This window comes from Amphiprion ocellaris, chromosome 19 (genome assembly GCF_022539595.1).
Source record: "Amphiprion ocellaris isolate individual 3 ecotype Okinawa chromosome 19, ASM2253959v1, whole genome shotgun sequence".
NCBI classification, from domain to species: domain Eukaryota; kingdom Metazoa; phylum Chordata; class Actinopteri; family Pomacentridae; genus Amphiprion; species Amphiprion ocellaris.
Genome location: NC_072784.1, coordinates 21,870,615 through 21,889,370, shown reverse-complemented (window position 1 = coordinate 21,889,370; position 18,756 = coordinate 21,870,615). Strand labels below are relative to the sequence as shown.

The 18,756-nt window shown below is 39.0% G+C and overlaps 2 protein-coding genes across 3 annotated transcripts; one reads left to right on the top strand and one right to left on the bottom strand.

Moving 5' to 3' along the window:
* The first annotated feature begins 2,442 nt into the window (after positions 1-2,442).
* rasd2a (RASD family member 2a) lies at positions 2,443-4,157 on the top strand. The gene is made up of 2 exons (XM_023275692.3): positions 2,443-3,361; positions 3,477-4,157. The coding sequence occupies exons 1-2, from the start codon at positions 2,827-2,829 to the stop codon at positions 3,992-3,994; spliced, it is 1,053 nt and encodes a 350-aa protein (XP_023131460.2). The 5' UTR covers positions 2,443-2,826; the 3' UTR covers positions 3,995-4,157.
* A 4,497-nt stretch (positions 4,158-8,654) lies between these two features.
* On the bottom strand, positions 8,655-16,290 carry rsad1 (radical S-adenosyl methionine domain containing 1). 2 transcript variants are annotated; one of them, XM_035950697.2, is made up of 9 exons: positions 15,963-16,290; positions 14,529-14,662; positions 14,230-14,434; positions 13,793-14,149; positions 11,650-11,713; positions 11,425-11,572; positions 11,078-11,132; positions 10,843-10,946; positions 8,655-8,910 (listed from the first exon to the last, which is right to left on the bottom strand). In XM_035950697.2, the coding sequence occupies exons 1-9, from the start codon at positions 16,101-16,103 to the stop codon at positions 8,757-8,759; spliced, it is 1,362 nt and encodes a 453-aa protein (XP_035806590.2). In that variant the 5' UTR covers positions 16,104-16,290; the 3' UTR covers positions 8,655-8,756. The 2 variants fall into 2 exon arrangements, with proteins under 2 accessions (XP_035806590.2, XP_023131452.2); XM_023275684.3 differs by having other exon boundaries at positions 13,793-14,158; positions 15,963-16,289.
* Positions 16,291-18,756: the final 2,466 nt, after the last annotated feature.

Here is an 18,756-nt window from a genome sequence, read left to right as displayed (position 1 = left end):
TGATGGCTGCTGGTAATGGGCCTCTGTACCCCTATGTAAATATTCCATTAAAAATCATTTCCAGCTAGAATAGTCATTTACCACATTAACAATGTCTGGACTGTATTTCTGATTAATTTAATAGTATCTTCACTGAAAAAAATTACTTTTTCTTCAAAAATAAGGACATTTCTAAGTGACCCCAAACTTTTGAACAATCGTGTATAGTTGCGCCTCTTGTTACAAGCAGAACATTGCTCACTGAGTAGCATTGTGATAGTGGGAAACCTGGCATCAGAACTAAGAGAACGTGTCAGAAATCAAATTGTTATTCTAAGCAGAGAAGTGTCAACTCATGGCAAGACAGTAGGTCTCTAAAATGCTTTACAGGAAGTGGATCAGTTGCATCCAAAGCACAACCATACAGGGTTAAAGTTACCACACCACCAGAAAATCAATACATGATGCTGTTATCACTGAGAGATTTAGAACTTCATCACAGATAGAGAATATAAGACTACTAATAGCAAAAGTCTTGTCAAAAGAAGGCTGCCACATATATGAGATGAGTTGAAGAGTCTCTCACTTTCAGGAAGAGAAATAAGGCCAAATGTTCCTCTAATTTGTATCTTCATGAATGATGAGTCACAGAAGGATAATAATACCAGTCACATTTAAAAAATAACTGCAAAAACTACCTAAAGATTGGGAAATTTGTGTACATTTTTCAGAGATTTAACTTTTCATTCAAATTGCTAAGCTAATATTATTTGTAACGAAACATTCATTCATTAAAAAAAAATTCAGAACAAATGCAAAGTAGAAGTACACTGTAAAAATGAAAGTTTTAACCATTTTTAAAGACTTTTCTGTTTTATTAAATGAGAGATAACAACCAGTAAAAAGGCAGAAAATAAAAATAATGTACATGTTAACTCTGAAATCACAGCCCAAAACTGTAGTGTTCACATCAAAAACCTGTATTTTTATGTTTTTTTTGTGCTACGTTTGATTTTAAAACCACACCTTTGTTTTTTACTGTATTTAAATGAGCAAATATGCAACTATTTTGCAAATATTTGTTGTCATTTGAAAGAAACATAAAAATATGTATAATAATAAATAGTAAATCATTTTTTAAATTGTAATTTTATAAATGTCCTCCTGTTTTGTTAAAATATTATCTAGTAAAATTGCAGATAAAAAAGTATTAATTTACATGCAGACTGTAAAAAAAGCCTAAATCTGTATTTTTATAGACTGTAATTTCTCCTTTTACATCATGTGTTTGTAAAATTACTGTATTGAAATTTGCTGAAAAATACCATTATTTTACTCATATTTACAGAGATTTTAGAAATGTTAAAACATGTTTTTTCTGGCATCATAGATTCTAGAGTTTTACTATAATTGCTGGAATTTTTTACAGTGTATCCAAAGTGCGTTCACGCTTTTAGATCTCAGTGTGTATTAGCAGACGTATTTCTAATTTTTAGAGAATATTTAGCCCCATTCTGTATGTTTGCTGCAAATAACATTGCATTAGATGCTTCAAACACATTACTATACATTTGGAGGCAAATAAAATGCATCTACTCCTGTTGCATTTTCCATCACAACATAGCTTTCAGCTGCAGTATTAACCATACGTGTTGAAATGATGCCGCTCCATCCATGGCAATCAGCCAGGATTCTCTGTACTGCTGCTTATCCAGCCAATTCTTCAGGTTTCCATGAAGAAACCATTATGTGGGCTGTTCAGTCAGGGTGCCCTTGGTTTTTGAAAAGGATCATTTATAAAAGAGAAGCCACAGCTTTACAGCATGTTCTGGTTTCTGCAATAAACTGACAAGTTACTTGGTGCTGTGACACATCCTTCAGCTTCCACTGTGTTCTCTTCCTGCATCTTTGCACTATTTTGTTTCAAATGAATGCACTCATGCTCTTGTCAGTATATGTAAAAGTTTGATTTATGGCCCCTGTGAGGCTCCAAGCTATTATGGATGTGTCTTTATCCAGTGGAAAGCAACATCCGGTTTGCTGGAGCTGGTGATGCTGCAGAGGACTCATCATCATCAGGCTCAGTGAATCATAAAGCAGAGTGAGCTGTGTCCTGAGTCTTAATACTGATTAAATGTCGTGATCATTGCTGAAAAATAAAGGGGCTTGTATGGAAGTGCTCTTCATATAGATCTCATTAAAAATAAAATCTCGACTATGCCACTGTGTGTGGATGTATTTTCAAGTGGTAGATGGACATACTGAGAGCTGAAAAATGTAAAATCCAGCAAATAATTACTGTCACCATGACAGCTTTGCAAACAATGAACGCAGAATTAACGTAATTATTTCGTGTTTGCGCATCACACTTTCAGTGTCCATGACTACAGGGGCTTGAGCAATTATCTCTGTCCATTTATCCGCAATGAGACAGGTAACACCTGCATTAAAAGCTACCAAAAATAGAAAAAGCACATCTAATTAGGTTTGAACAGTCCAGGATGTTTTGATCTTTGAGTGTTTTCCCCCGAAACAAACGTCCAAAAGTAATTTAAGTTGGATCATTTTGGACATATTTGAAGAGCTGCAGTGCACCAAGTGAAAGTGATACTCCCAGATTTATATAGAGAAGGAAAATTACAATGTTTTTCAGTGGCATTGAGTGGGGGAGGCCTTCATGCTTCTATAAAAGGAATGTATTCTGGATGAGCCCGGTGACGCAGAAAATGTGCTTGTTGAGGGTTTATAAGAGAGGACGCCCTGCGCTCTTACAGTGGACACATGGGCAAGCAACTGGGTCGGTCAGATTTTTGAGAGCCTCTAGGAGACCCTTGAAAGAACATAGAGATGAACGCAACCGAGAAGTTTCACCTTCCCGTTGACGGCATCCTCAAAATGTTCCACTCTCTCCCCGGGCACCACCAATCACGCATTATGCACACAACTCACCAGACCCTCACCCCAGTCCTGCAGCACCCAAAAGTCTCAAACATAACGAAGACAGGCATGGGCATCATCAAAACCGTCAAAGGCTGCTGGACGCAACAGGATGGCAGAGTTGGATCGAGTAGATCCTCGAGTTCTGGCAACCGGCAAGTATCAACTGATCGACTCCCCAAACGGTCCGTGGATCGGCTGGAGTTGGGTCTGACCAAGCCCAGGAACTGTCACAGGATAGTTGTGCTCGGGGCGCCCAAAGTAGGTAAAACCAACATCCTGCAGAGGTTCTTGGGGAAAGAATTTCAAGAGCAGTATGAACCCACAATCGAGGATTTCCACAGAAAGCTGTTCCGCATAAGAGGGGAGGCGTATCAGATTGATCTTCTGGACGCAGCGGGTGAGAAGGACTTCCCTGCGAAGCGGAGGTTATCCATACTGACAGGTGAGGAATCTGTCAAGAGATGTGGATTTTTCTGTGTGTTTAGAATTAAGGAGATACATAATTATGCTCTTAAATGGACATTTAATAACCAAACTGATGCTCTTTTTCTCTCCAGGAGACATTTTCCTGCTCGTCTTCAGTCTGGATGACAGAGACTCTCTGAATGAAGCCTGCGAGCTGCTCAGAGAGATCAAAGCCGCAAAGGCAAAATTACTGAAATCAAAACGTCCAGCCAAAGTGTCAGCCGTGATATGTGGCAACAAATCGGACCTGGACGCACAGAGAGTGGTGAGACGCTCCGAAGTAGGGATGGTCCTCGGCGAGGACCTCCCGTACTTCGAAATTTCTGCTAAAAACGGCACCGGACTGGAGAGCGTATTCAGAGCTCTCGCCTCTCTCGGCGGACTACCAGACGAGACCAGTCCGTCGCGACACCAGATCATATCCATCCCCACCTACCAGTCGCTGTGCGTCCGCCAGCGAGGCAGGAGAGGGAGCCGCACGCCGGAGCTCGGTGCGCCCTGCGCCGCCGTGGACCCTCTGGCGCGTCGACCGAGCTTCTCCAGCGACCTGCGGCTGGTGCTTGGATCAAGCACCAAACACAACAAACCCGAGAAATGTCAGATTCAATGAATTGTGAGGCTTCTCGACAAACAAATTGCAGTAGTATGCTGCAATATCATATATGTAAGGAGTTATACTCCGTAGCACCTGGCAGGACCGTGGTGCATTTCTTTTTTGCTTTTTTGTATATATATATATGAGTGTATTATATCATCCTACAATAAAAGTTGAATATTTCTTATTGTCATAAATGCTTTCTTGTCATCTATTCCATCAGTCAGTTTATTATAGACACACAGTCCATTTAAGAAACAAGGAGATAGAGAGACATTGTTGTGTCATGGACGTAAGCAATCATTTTATCTCAAGTGATGATGCAAAACCCGATCGTAAGTGTGTGGGAGGCAGCCCAGTTACGCCAGATGATGACTCAGACAGAGACCTTAAGTGTCTTTTAATGCTGTTAGACATGAGGGATTGTTCATCCGGAGCGCCCACGACGTTGTGAATAGCGTCAAGGACCGAGGTGAGACAATGGCTGTAAATCAGCAGTCTACACACTCTCGTATCACCATGGTTATTCCGAGGAAACAGAGTCACAGCATCATTTGAAGAGGGAGAGGAGGAGGACGAGAGGAGAGAAATCAGCACCATGGAGAGAGAACACTGATTAGAAACTCAGCTCTTTGCTCTGACACTGAAATGAAGTTCAATACACTGTATGGACTTTTTACAACTATAGTCTTGACACAGCAGGCACTCAGCCTGTCAGTTACTTTGAAGAAGACAGATGTCCTCATGTGATCTGTAGACAACCCTTAAATACTCTTCTTATTAAAATAAGATAATGATCAGAATCACAAACACAATACATAATCTCATCATATATTGGCTTATGACTATCAGATCAAATATTTGTGCTCTATTATACAAGACAAGACTAGAATAGTGTGTATGACTTGTAGTGAGAGCATCATGTGGGAGTGAGTAGGAGGGCTATGCAAGGACAAACATCTGAGAAGGTTTGCTCGGTTTGTCAGAGCTCCAAGAAGTGCTTGGTTGTAACAAATCTATAAATAGCTCTATAATATAGCTTTGGAGGAAAAAAATTGCTTTAATAAAAAAAAGAAATAATGGCAAGACTTGTCAGATTTGCTGTGGCTAATGATGTCTTGAAATGACAGAAGATTAAATGATACCAGAATCAAGAGAGGGTAAATAAATGGTTAAGTACTAGAGAGGAGTGTACTTGTAATAAAAACTGCAATTTGTGTTAAAGAAAGGTTTCTATTTGAATTTTATACATTGTGCAAGTTAACGCTCTGTAACAAAAGAACAAAAAATAAATAAAAAACGGTGGCAATGTGGAAGCAACAGTGTCCAAAAAAACATGTTAAAAATGATGAAATACTGAAAAGAAAAAGGTGAAAAAATGTAAAACAGTGATTTGTTTTAAAATCAGATTGCAATACAGTAAAACTGTGTCATAATACAGTCACACATTATAAAAGAACAAATAGCTGTTGGCAGGAATTTAGATTTTTGAGGCAGAAACTGTATTCTTTAAAAAAAAAATCAACATGCAAATTTATGCTTCATCTGTGATTTTACTAGATAACTGTAATTCAACAATACAGAGAAAAAAAACGGTGAAATCACACTTAAATAAATAAAACAATAGTATAAATAAATTTGTAAAAAATTTCAGTCCTTAATATGCACTCTTTTCTTTCAAACAACAGCAAATATCTGTAAAATAATGATAATTTTGTTGATTCAATAACGGTTAAAAAAAAGTGTAACTTTTTTTTAAAAGCATTTATTTATGCCCCACTGAGATCAGACATCTCATTTACAAGGAAGACCTGGTGAAGAGGGCAGCAGCATAGTCACACTAAAAATAATAAACAACAGATAAAATTAGCATTTAAACTTGCTCACACATAATATTTGCACACAGACAAGGTAGACTGGAATGATTTCACCAGAACTTTAAATTCATTCAGTGCAACAAGGACTTGAAGTTGAAGATGAGATTGTAATTAATTCCAAGCATTAGGTGCAGAAAACCTAAATGCTTTCTTGCCCAGCTCAGATCGTACTTTGGGGCCGAAAAATTGCAGAGTATCCATAGATCGGAGATTGTGACTTCCATGTTTCCTTGGAAAAAAAGACAAATAGGAAGGAACAATACCCAGAATGATTCTGTAAAGAAACACATACCAATGACTGAGACGTTACACACCTGAAGATGTCCAGCTAACTTTAAAGCAGAGCACACAATGGTGAATAAGGGAGCCACATGTGATAATGAATCTCAGTGCCCCATGGTACACACTATGCAGCATGATAAAACAACTAGCAGAAGTCTTCATATGTAACACACCTCCACAGTTAATAACAGGCAAAAAGGTTGTTTCTACCAATTTCTGTTTCACACAAAAAGAAAAGTGAGCCTTGTTTCCGTAATAAAATCCTAATAAGAGTTTCAGTCTTTTTACCATATACTGAACGTGCTCCTTAAAAGACAAATGATCATCAATTAAAAATCCTAGATATTTAAATGTAGATACCAATTCAATTTGTTGAGCATTTCTCGTTACATTTTTTCCAGCGTTTTTCAAGTAGTAAAGAACATTCACTTTGTTTTGTCTGAATTTAAACAAGTTGCAGATAACAAAGTTGTTCCTGTACTCTGTCAAACCCAAGTTGTAAACACTGAAAGGCTTCCGCAGGAGTGGGTGCTGCACAGTATATGACAGTGTCATCAGCATAGAAATGAAAAGTTGAGTTTGGAATATTCTGTCTGAGATTATTTATGTAAATAGTGATTTTATTTATTTATTTATTTATTTTTAATTCTTTGTTTTACCAGGTAAGATCAGTTGAGAACAATTTCTCATTTACAATGATGACCTGGCAAAAGGCCCCACCAGGAAGAAAGATAACAAATAAATAATACATATACAAAAAAGGACATGCAAGTGTTTAAACAGAGATTAAAAACACCCTAAATTAATGTTAACAATTCAGTGAAAACAGTCAGCATGTGCAGTGGTCAGCTAGGGTTTGCTGCAGCTTCTGCTTAAAGATGTAAGGTGATGGAAACGATGACAGTTTCAGAGATTTTTGGAGGGAATTCCAATCGAATGCTGCAGCAAAGCAAAAGGAATTCCGGCCAAAGACAGTGCGAACCTTGGGGATACAGAGTGTTATGAAATCACTGGACATCAGGTGGTAGTTGTTATTATGGGAGGGGTGCAGGAGGTTGGAGAGGTACTGAGGTGTCTTCCCTGAGACCGTCTTTTAGATGACTAAAAGCCAGTGCTGGAGTTGCCTGGTGAAAAATAATGGGCCCAGCAAAAAACCTTGAGGGACGCCCTTTTTCACTTGCAATACCTCCGAGAAAGAGCCCTCTATCTGAACAGCCTGGGTTCTACATTCAAGATCATTTTCGAACCACCCAACTGCTTGTTGAGAAAGGCAAATATCTAGAAGTCAAACAGTACAAAAGAATTAATTACCATTTGTGAAAAATGCAGATTTTCATGTGGATGTTATCTACATGTCTGGCCTGCTTTTTTTACAGCTAACATGTAAATGAATAGTTTTCTCTGTGACTTTACTAGCTATTGTCTGTAATTACTGCAAAACAGTAAAAATCTGTAAAATAACAGCACATTTTCAATTTTTTTTTAACATTCCTAAGCTAATAACTATAAATAAAAATATTGGTACATAAGCCTATTTTTACTCCTCTTTGACTAACAGCTAGTGACACTGAATGCTACATCATTAAAGTCTATTCTTACAGGCGTACTTCATGCCTCATGATGTAATTCTGAGACTGCTAATGAACTAAAATGAGTTTAGTTTCTTGGGTTTATAAGCAGTGCTGAAATCCAGGAGTAGTTTCTGTCTAAGATCCTTGACATTAACACCCAAATATATATTTATTCATTACTTGGTCATTATCACATCTTTACTTCCTCTCTTTCACAGACCTCTTTGAGAAAACTCCGGGAAAATTATTATTAAATTACAGCTATAAAAGCTTACAAAAGCTATGACTTCTCCTGGAATAGAGACTCCAGTGACAGTCAGGCAGGAAATTAATATTCATTCAAATGGTAATTTTAAAAATAATATGCGATGAAACGTGCAGTTATTGCTTTTGGCCATAATACTCTCTGCCTGAGACTGAAATAAATGTGCTCTGCAAATCTTTTCTTGGTAAAACTCGTGGCCATTTAAATAAGGCCTGGGGCATGAAGTTATATTCCTTTTTTTTTTTATACCGGTTGTACTTCTAAAAGCAGAGGAAAAAAAAAAAAACAACAAAAAAAACCCCACATGAATTCTCAATAGAGATGTACTGAATAGGTCCTCATCAATTCAGACTATTTCCTGTGCACAGGGAGAGCGATAATCATGTTTAGATGACAGTTTAATGGCTTAATGAGAAATGTTTCTGTGCTAGCAATAACTGCACATAGAACACAGAGGCTTTTAGAAATACATTAACATCTGATATTCCAAGTCTCAAGGTGACGCACAAGATTGGAAGATTAAAATACAAAGGCCTGTGGAGTGTTGTTTTGTTTCTCTTAAAATCAGGGGTAAGATAGTGTATTGAAAAATGTACTGAATTGAAAAGTGAAAATGACACAGTTTCCCTAATTTTGAAACCTAAATTGTGTAACATTAAACTTAAATAGAACATTTCAGACTGATTTGCAGTAGTGTCTTTACTCTTTTTATATGTTTTTTCAGCCACATACAAACCCAAAAACAAGCTTGTTATGAAGGTATTTGCACTATAACTTTAATGTCATTGGGGGTTGGAAGTTTTCTTTGTTTGTCCATCAGTAAACACGGAGTGGTCTCTGTGTGGCTTCTGAAGAATTTGTCTTTCCAGCTCCACCAGAAGAGTTGGAAGTATGCTGTCCAGTAAGGCCAGTCCGTCCCAGGAGCAGCACAGCCCCCTGGAAAGGACAGAAGATGCAATTACGCACAGGGTAAAAAGAACTATTAACTGATAAACTGATCAACAAATAAAGAATCCGCAATTATTTTGTTAATAAATTAGTAATTATTTGAGCAGAAATGGGTCAAACCTTCCCTGTTTCCAGCGACTCAAATGCTGATGCTCATCTATTATACACTGAACAAAAATATAAATAAACACTTTTGTTTTTGCTCCCATTTTTCATGAGCTGAACTCAAAGATCTAAGATGTTTTCTATGTACAAAAAAGGTCTATTTCTCTCAAATATTGTTCACAAATTTGTCTAAATCTGTGTTAGTGAGCACTTTTCCTTTGCTGAGATGATCCATCCACCTCACAGGTATGCCATATTAAGATACTAATTAGACAGCATGATTATTGCACAGGTGTGCCTTAGGCTAGCCACAATAAAAGGACATTCTAAAATGTGCAGTTTTACTGTATTGGGGGGGTCTTGGGGAGAGGGGGTCAGAAAACCAGTCAGTATCTGTTGTGACCACCAGTTGCCTCACGCAGTGCAACACATCTCCTTCACAGAGTTGATCAGGTTGCATATTGTGGCCTGTGGAACGTTGGGTTGTGTATTTTTGGTATATGCCAATCCACAGCATCCCAAACATGCTCAATGGGAGACATGTCCAGTGAGTATGCTAGCCATGCAAGAACTGGGATGTTTTCAGCTTCCAGGAATTGTGTATAGATCTTTGCAACATGGGGTCGTGCGTTATCATGCTGCAACATGAGGCGATGGTTGTGGATGAATGGCACAACAACGGGCCTCAGGATCTTGTCACAGTATCTCTGTGCATTCGAAATGCCATCTATAAAATGCAGCTGGGTTCGCTGTCCATAACAAACGCCTGCCCATACCACAACCCCACCGCCACCATGGGCCACTCCATTCACAATGTTGACATCAGTGAACCGCTCAACCACACGACGCCATACACGCTGTCTGCCATCGGCCCTGTACAGTGAAAACCGGGATTCATCCATGAAGAGTACACCTCTCCAAAGTGCCAAACGCCATTAAATGTGAGCTTTTGCCCACTCAAGTCGGTTAACGCGATGAACTGCAGTCAGGTCGAGACCCCGATGAGGACAACGAACATGCAGGTGAGCTTCCTTGAGACGGTTTTTGACAGTTTGGGCAGAAATTCTTTGGTCATGCAAACCGATTGTTGCAGCAGCTGTCCGGGTGTCTGGACTCAGACAATCTTGGAGGTGAAGATGCTGGATGTGGAGGTCCTGGGCTGGTGTGGTTACACGTGGTCTGTGGTCGTGAGGCTGGTTGGATGTACTGCAAAATTCTCAGAAATGCCTTTGGAGACAGCTTATGGTAGAGAAATGAACATTCAATTCATGGGCAACAGCTCTGGTGGACATTCCTGCAGCAGCATGCCTATTGTACACTCTCTCAAAACTTGCGACATCTGTGGCATTGTGCTGTGCGATAAAACTGCACATTTTAAAGTAGCCTTTTATTGTGGCTAGCCTAAGGAACAACTGTGCAATAATCATGCTGTCTAATCAGCATCTTGATATGCCACACCCTGTGAGGTGGATGGATTATCTCAGCAAAGGAGAAGTGCTCACTAACACAGATTTAGACATATTTGTGGTCAATATTTGAGAGAAACAGACCTTTTGTGTACATAGAAAACGTCTTGGATCTTTGAGTTCAGCTCATGAAATATGGGAGCAAAAACAGAATTGTTGCATTTATATTTTTGTTCAGTGTAGTTAACTGAATATTTTTTGATTTTAGACAAGTTAAGCTGTTATTTCAATTACCTTGAGGAAATTATGAGGTATTTTCAGAAGAAAGAAAGTATTAATGGACACTGAAAGTAATTTGTAGTCCAGAAAATTTTAAATGTAAAATCCCACAACTTGAACATAACATCACCTGTCATCAAGAATCAGTTGTCCACTCTGCACCAGCTGTTGGACATCCATAGATGCACCAAAGATTTCACAGAGGCCCATTTCAGGGCTAAACAGCTCCCAGTGCTGCACATGTACAAAAACATGAATGCAAACAACATTATTACATTTAGGAAAAACACCTGAATACTGGGACATAATGTTCAGTGACAGAGAAGGTTATACAGAAATGAGAGTTGATTGTGTGTGTGCTTCACCTTGTGACTAATGCCTCTGGTCTTTCTCATTCCCATCACCAGCACCTCCTGCAATCTGTCAAACAAACACGTATCATAACTGAACTTCAAGGACAGAACGGGGAGAGTAACTGGACTAAATGATAACTTTGAAAAAGGACAGAATGTTTGAAAGAACAAGCAGATTACACCATCTCCACACTTTTAGTAACACTGTGTTAAATTACACTCAGTGGATTGGCTGAGGCGTTATTGTCACCATTCACAGGAGCAGAGTATTTGTGGAAATCGCAGCTGTCTTCTTGTGGATTTACTAAACATGTCCATTCCAAGACACAACACCACTGTGTGTAAGTGCAACAGCTCACAGTTCAAGACGACTGAGTTGAATCCGCCTCCGTGTCCCGTGTCCCCTCTGCTGGACCTCACGGATCCACACGTCAGGCTCCAGAGTCTGGGTCCGGGCTTCCCGAAAAACTCCACCCTCCCCGAGCGGGACAAACCGCCCATGTGCTCCTGTTCCACACACAAAAAATACAGTTCCACAAATATGGCGAACATGATTTAAAGCTTTAATAAGTAGAATATACTACCTGGGCCGACACCGATGTACTGTTTTCCTCTCCAGTAGCTCATGTTGTGGTGACTCACAGAATTCTACATAACAGAGAAAAGCGTCATTGTGCTGGTGGGATTGTTCCTCTGGATGAGCTTATGAGCCAATACAGCGCAAATCAGAGAAGACATCTGCCTTGTTAATGGAGTGTTGATGAAAACCGCACGTCAAAAACAAAGCAAACAAGCTTCATGTGCATCACTCAAAATTCAAGAAGCAGGAGGGCTGTCATAATGATGACATTTTAGTCGATGACTAATTCCCACAAAGATAACTACAATCAGCAATCTGATTGTCTTTTTCATTTCCTCATAATTATTATTTGGCTTTTAAACCAAAATACGTCCACCACACGGTTTTGGTGACTTTGCAACAGGTTCCATGATGTTATTATCAACAGATGCTCACTGAAATAGAGCCGATATTAGAAGTTAAGTGCCTCGAAATGAACAGTTGGTACCAACATACCATCGCAGAAGAAGAGGGTGAGAACATCGGAAAACAATGTAGAAATTGGGATTGAAATGTTAGTTTCAGCTGGTTGTTTTCATATAGGTGAGTGGAAAATATTCACACTGATTATGAAAATTTATCGAAATCAGGCAGTTAAGGAATAATTGGCCTCAAAAGTACATTTATTTGGATTTCGAAGGAATGAAGCTTTATTCTCACTCACGATTAGCTAACCAGTGATATTACTGCCTACAAAGCAGGTGAGCTGCAATTACTGTTTACGTTTTTGTATTTTTTAGGTTCAACAGTGCATCAACATTTGACTCATTTTTAATGTGTCTGATACAGAGGCTGTAGTTGCTTCTTTTTTAATATGTGATTTTATTGACAATACATTTGAAACATTCACTCATTAGATTTTCTCTGCTCCATAGCAAAGGAGGACTACATCTGGAGGGCTTTGACAGGACTACAAATCAGTGTTAGAGGCTGAATAATCGCATGCTTCAAATCCATTTGACTAAAAGTTGAAAACCATCAAGGCAAGCTATTAGCTTTCCATCATTACCTTAAAATATCCAGAGAATCCAAAATTTTTACTCAAAGTAACATGAATGAGAAGCTTGAGCCACACCATGTTTTCCATCCAAACTAACACTCAGAATTATTTGAACAGTGTATCAACAATCAATTTTATCTCCAATAGGCCGTTAACAATGAAAATTGCTATACAGAGAAATAGTTAGATGTAAATACACAGAATGGCTATTGTGGGAACCACAAATACCAAAACAAAACATTTTAACCCTTAGATGTACAAGCGAGTGGACCCTACACTCTTCAATAAGTGGGTCAAAAATCACCCGTATAAGAATCGATGTGTTTTTATGCCCTTTTTTTTTTTGACATTTTGGTGAAGAATAATCATTTGTATTATTGTTTATATTATATTTTTGTCCACACAAGAACGATTTCATGTTTGAAATAATTTTATTTTTCACTTTCTAACATATTTTGAACATTCTGATAATTGAAAAAGAATATTACACAGAACAGCAATAGAAAAAATGTCAACATCCATTTTGTTGACATTTTCCCACTCTTTTCCTTCAGCTGCTGCTGCTCTGCATCCCCTCAAGTTTGTGCGCTGCATCACCTCTTGTATGATATTATCAGTGATAAAGACCTTACAGTAGTAATACAAATATTACAATTTCTTTAAAAGTATAAAAGGAGACCTAAAAATTTAAATGGAATGACATTAAAAGCATATTTTTTGAGGAAGAACTGGAAAATGAAAAGATAAAAATTTTTCATTACAAAGATATTGCAAGAAAACAACCTCACCGGGTCATTTTTGACCCACTTATGCACCTAAGGGTTAATTTCAAGAAAATTAAGAATTATTACTAACTCCAGAAGTCTCAACATCTGAACTAAATATTTTTCTGTTTGCTGCTACTTTTTATTAAGTTTGGGGCTCTTTGGTACTACAGCAGTTGAGATTATGTGTTCTATTTCTGCACTGTAGTGTTATATATTATATGCCTTCAGTATTCAATTAAAGTAATAAACTTGCCTTTCCTATAATCTTTGATCATACAGGTGAGGAGGAAAAATCTCCAAATTAGATTATCATTGAAATATCTTTCTACTGAAAAACTTACATGTCTTGCGAAATTAGAGACTTCATACTGCAGAAATCCGTGCTGCTGGAGAGTCTTCCTAGCACACTGGTACATCTCTGCTGTCACGTCTTCAGCAGGGACGGTCACTTCTCCACATTGTACCTGTTTAAAAAGCTGAGTGCCTCTCTCCAGAGTCAGCTGGTACAGAGACACGTGGTCATCACAAATCCTCAGCAGCTCAGACAACTCCTTTTCCCAGGATTCAACTGTCTGTTTGGGCCGTCCGAACATGATATCCACCGACACCCTGCCAGGGCACAGCCTCCTGGCCTCTTCAATAGTCTTCAAAGCTTCTTGAGAACTGTGGTCCCTTCCCAAACTTTTCAAATCCTCATCCTGCAAAGACTAAAGGAATGAAAATGATGTTAAACCTGTAATGATTGCATATATTCTATGATTCCATAGATTGTGTTTACCTGAACCCCAATGGAGAAGCGGTTCACCCCGGCTCGGACGAAGTCATCAAGCTTTGACATCCCCGCAGGAGTAGGGTTGACCTCAAGCGTGATTTCAGCCTCATCGGAAAGACTCATTCGCTTAGAAAGAGTTTCGAGGATGGCAGCAATGGTGGATGGGTGAGTCAGGCTTGGAGTCCCACCACCGAAAAACACAGAGGTGATGCTGCAAATGAAATCAAAGCACGAGGAGGGAATTAGTTGGAGGCTGCCGGTTCCAGTAGTGGGTTTCAAATGGAAGGTCAAATAAATCAATATACCAAGATACTTGGCTGAGCTGCAGCAATGTGTCAGTCTCCCACTGAAGGCACTTAGTCATGATGTGGTCATTGTTCTTTTTGGGTATGTACTTGTTGAAATTGCAGTAGGAGCACCTCCTGAGACAATAAGGCCACTGTAGAAAGAAGGAGTACAGAGGGTTGTGTTTGTTATCTTTATTCAAGAGCGTGGTCTTTCAGTTTGACAGTGTTATATCTTCATTTCATGTTCAGAATTGGAATGTTCATCTGCGAAACAACGCTCAAAACTGTTTGCACTCAGATATACTTTTGTTGCACAAATATCTTTAATTTATCAATAATTGATCAATATAAATACACTCACCAGCCACTTTATTAGGTACACCTGTTCAATTGCTTGTTAACACAAATATCACCAATCGCATGGCCACAACCCAATTCATTTAGGCAATTAGACGTGGTTGAGACAAGTTGCTCAAGTTCAAACCGAGCATCAGAATGGGGAAGAAAGGGGATTTAAGTGACTTGGCATGGTTGTTGGTGCCAGACAGGCTGGTCTGAGTATCTCCCAAACTGCTGATCTACTGGGATTTTCACCACAACCATCCTGAGGATTTACAGAGAATGGTTTGAAGAAGAGAAACTATCCAGTGAGCAGCAGTGGCATACTTTCAACAAGGTGTTGGAAACATTCTGCAGAGATTTTGGTCCATATTGACATGACGGCATCGTGTAGTTACTGCAAATTTGGTGTACCTAATAAAGTGGCCAGTGAGTGTATGGACTCCACTTGCTGTCTGCAGCCGGAAAAAAATAGGTTGTTCTACAGCATCCCTTTACTTACTTACTTTACTTAGATCTCAAAGAAGTATTTTTATTTCAATGGTGCTATCATTGTAGTTGGTAAAGGCATATTTTCAGAACATTCATGAGAATATGTTTGCTTGGATTTAAAATGTTATAGAAAACTCAGTAATGCCACACTGTAAGTAGCAAACAATAAAATGGACACCACGAGGGACTCTGTCATTTGCCAACATCATTGCTGGTGTCTGTTGGCTGGGGACTTCTGTCCCAGAAGTTAGACGAGTGCATAAAAGCAGTCTCATATCCTAGAGACGAAATCAAACTGAAGTGCAGAAAGTTTGTGTGGCTGCATGTATATTATTTATCTTAATGCTGAGACACATTTGCAACAGTATAATGGAGGGCAAGTAGCTTTTAGCAGTGACAGAGCAGATTTAAATAAGAGCAGGGGCATAATTGAAAGAGAAGGAAGGGTTTTGAGAGAAAACATTCCACAATCTGAACAGAAAATGAAGGAATGATGCCCTAAAATTAATCCAGAAAAGAGAAAGACAACATAACATGGGCAGATGTGTGCATGGATATGCATTTACTGATGCGCCTTTTTGTGCGTAAAAATACCAAATGTAGGGACCACAGCCAGCTTACGTGTACATAGAGAGACGCCTGCTCTGTGAGATGTGGAGATTGTATCCATCCAGATGCATGTTCAGTCACTTCTCCTCCAGAGAAGCAGCGCAGACCGGGACAGAGGACACGACCAGCTGCACGACATGTGAGTTTGATCATTCTGAGTGTTGGTGCGTCCTGGAGCACGTTTTCTGTCAGAACGCGTCACCTGAACCCTTGCGCTGCAGCGTCTGCGTCCATCGTTGACACAGAAACTTTATCAGTTTCTACTATAAGTAACACCAAAACAGCGTCAAGTCATGCCATTTGTTTTCGCTGTTTCCTGTGTCTGTGATGTCACTCCAAATCCAGGAAGTATATAATGCGGTTTCCTCTTTGTGTGTTCACAGTTTGTCCACACAGGAGCGCTGTTTTACCAGAGTAAAGCTGTGATCTGCAGGTCGACAAATGTCTGCTGTGCAAGGCTTACTATATTATAATTGTGTTTTACGCAGTAAGGGCTGGGGTGACAGAGTAATTAAGTCAGTTTGTTAAAGATAAGCTAGCCTTTTCTGCAGTTTTGCGCGTATTCCCAACAAAAACATCAGAGAACCATGGCAACAGTTTATATTTAAGTAGCCACTGGAGTCACTAAAATTCTAAACAAAAAATATTTCCTCTTTATTGATATACCTAAAAATATAAGACAGTGACTAAAGAAGTTTTCTGCAGGAGAAAAAAAAAATAGCAAACGGTGCACCTTAAGGTGTCCATTTGAGTGGCAAATCTAACCAAACCTCTAAAATGGCCAAACTCTGTTTTTCAATAAAACAAGAAATATTGTATGTTTGTAATTCAAGTGAATTACCCCTTTCTTAGGCACCTAATTAGAGAACTTTAATTATCACTTGCTTTATTATTTTAAACAATTAACTCATCAAAAGCAGTTTTAAATTAGGTATTCACACCGAGGTGTGTGTATGTAGGATACAAAGCATATACAAAGCATATAAGCAGCAAATTAGACTTTAAGTGCAACAAGTCATTTATGTCCTCAGTATTTTTATTATACAAACATTCTTGACCATAAAGCATATGTGCACATCTAAATACTTTGTTTAACATGTTGAGCCAAACATCAGCAGGTTTTTCTGAATGTTGTTACATTGACAGTATATAAACACACAAATCTATACTTGGTGTGTAAATTTGCACAGCACTCAGACAGGATCAAACTAATTTAATGAGGTATTGATTCCCCAGAACACAGAAAAAAAACACAGCCTGATGCAGTGAAATGACCATGTAGGATTAATTTTATATCTCTTTGAAGGGTTTCTTTCAACAGAGAAGCAAAACAAATATCACACATAGGGTTATGAAAGAATGTACTCATCTGGGTTACAGTTATTTGAAAGTTTTCATCAGTCTAAGATATATTAAAGCAAACACAGAGATCTTGTTTGCAGAGTTTGTGGCTGTATTGGATACACAAATCACTTATTTGATGTAACTTTTTGTCTAAGTGGAGGAATAGACCAGTCAACTTCCTAAGGTACACCTTGTTAGTGAAAAGTTGGACCCCTTTTTGCCTTCAAAACTGCTTTAATTCTTGGTGGCATACTTTCAACAAGGTGTTGGAAACATTCGTCAGAGATTTTGGTCCATATTGACATGATAGCATCACACAGTTGCTGCAGATTTGTTGGCTGCACATCTACAACACCAATCTCCTGTTCCACCACATCCCAAAGATGCTCTATTGGATTGAGAACTGGTGACTGTGGAGGCCATTGAAGTGCGGTGAACTCACTGTCATGTTCAAAAAATCAATTTGAGATGATCTGAGCTTTGTGACATGGAGCATTATCCTGCTGGAAGTAACCATCAGAAGATGGTACACTGTGGTCATAAAGGGATGGGCATGGTGAGTAACAATACTCAGGTAGGCTGTGGCACTTAAACGATGCTCAGTTGGCACTAAGGGGCCCAAAGTGTGCCAAAAAAAATATCCCCCATACCATTACACCACCAGCAGCAGCCTGAACCATTGATACAAGGCAGGATGGAGCCATGCTTTCATGTTGTTTACGCCAAATTCTGACCATCTGAATGTCCCAGCTGAAATGGAGACTCATCAGACCAGGCAATGTTTTTCCAATCTTCTATTGTAAAATTTTGATGAGCCTGTACAATTTGTAGCCTCAGTTTCCTTTTCTTAGCTGACAGGAGTGGTACCCAGTGTGGTCTTCTGCTGCTATATCCCATCTTCTTCAAGGTTCAAGGTGTTGTGCATTCAGAGATGGTATTTTGCATTCCTTGGTTGTAACAAGTGGTTATTTGAGTTACTGTTGCCTTTCTATCATCTCCAGCCAGCCTGCCCATTCTCCTCTGACCTCTCACATCAACAAGGCATTTTCATCCACACAGCTACTGCTCACTGGATATTTTCTCTTTTTGGGACCATTCTCTGTAAACCCTAGAGATGTTTGTGTGTGAAAATACCAGTAGATCAGCAGTTTGTGAGATACTCAGACCAGCCCGTCTGGCACAACAACCATGCCACGTTCAAAGTCACTTTAATCCCCTTTCTTCCCCATTCTGATGCTTGATTTGAATTTCAGCAAGTTGTCTCGACCACCTCTACATGCCTAAATGCATTGATTTGGGGCCATGTGATTAGCTGATTGTGTTAACAAGCAATTGAACAGGAGTACCTTATAAAGTGGTTGGTGAGTGTATATAACTGCTCTCACCTTTCCATGTGTTGCTTCCAAAATGTGACAACACACAGTCATTTATTTAGCAATAAATAAAGCATTTAAATAGACAT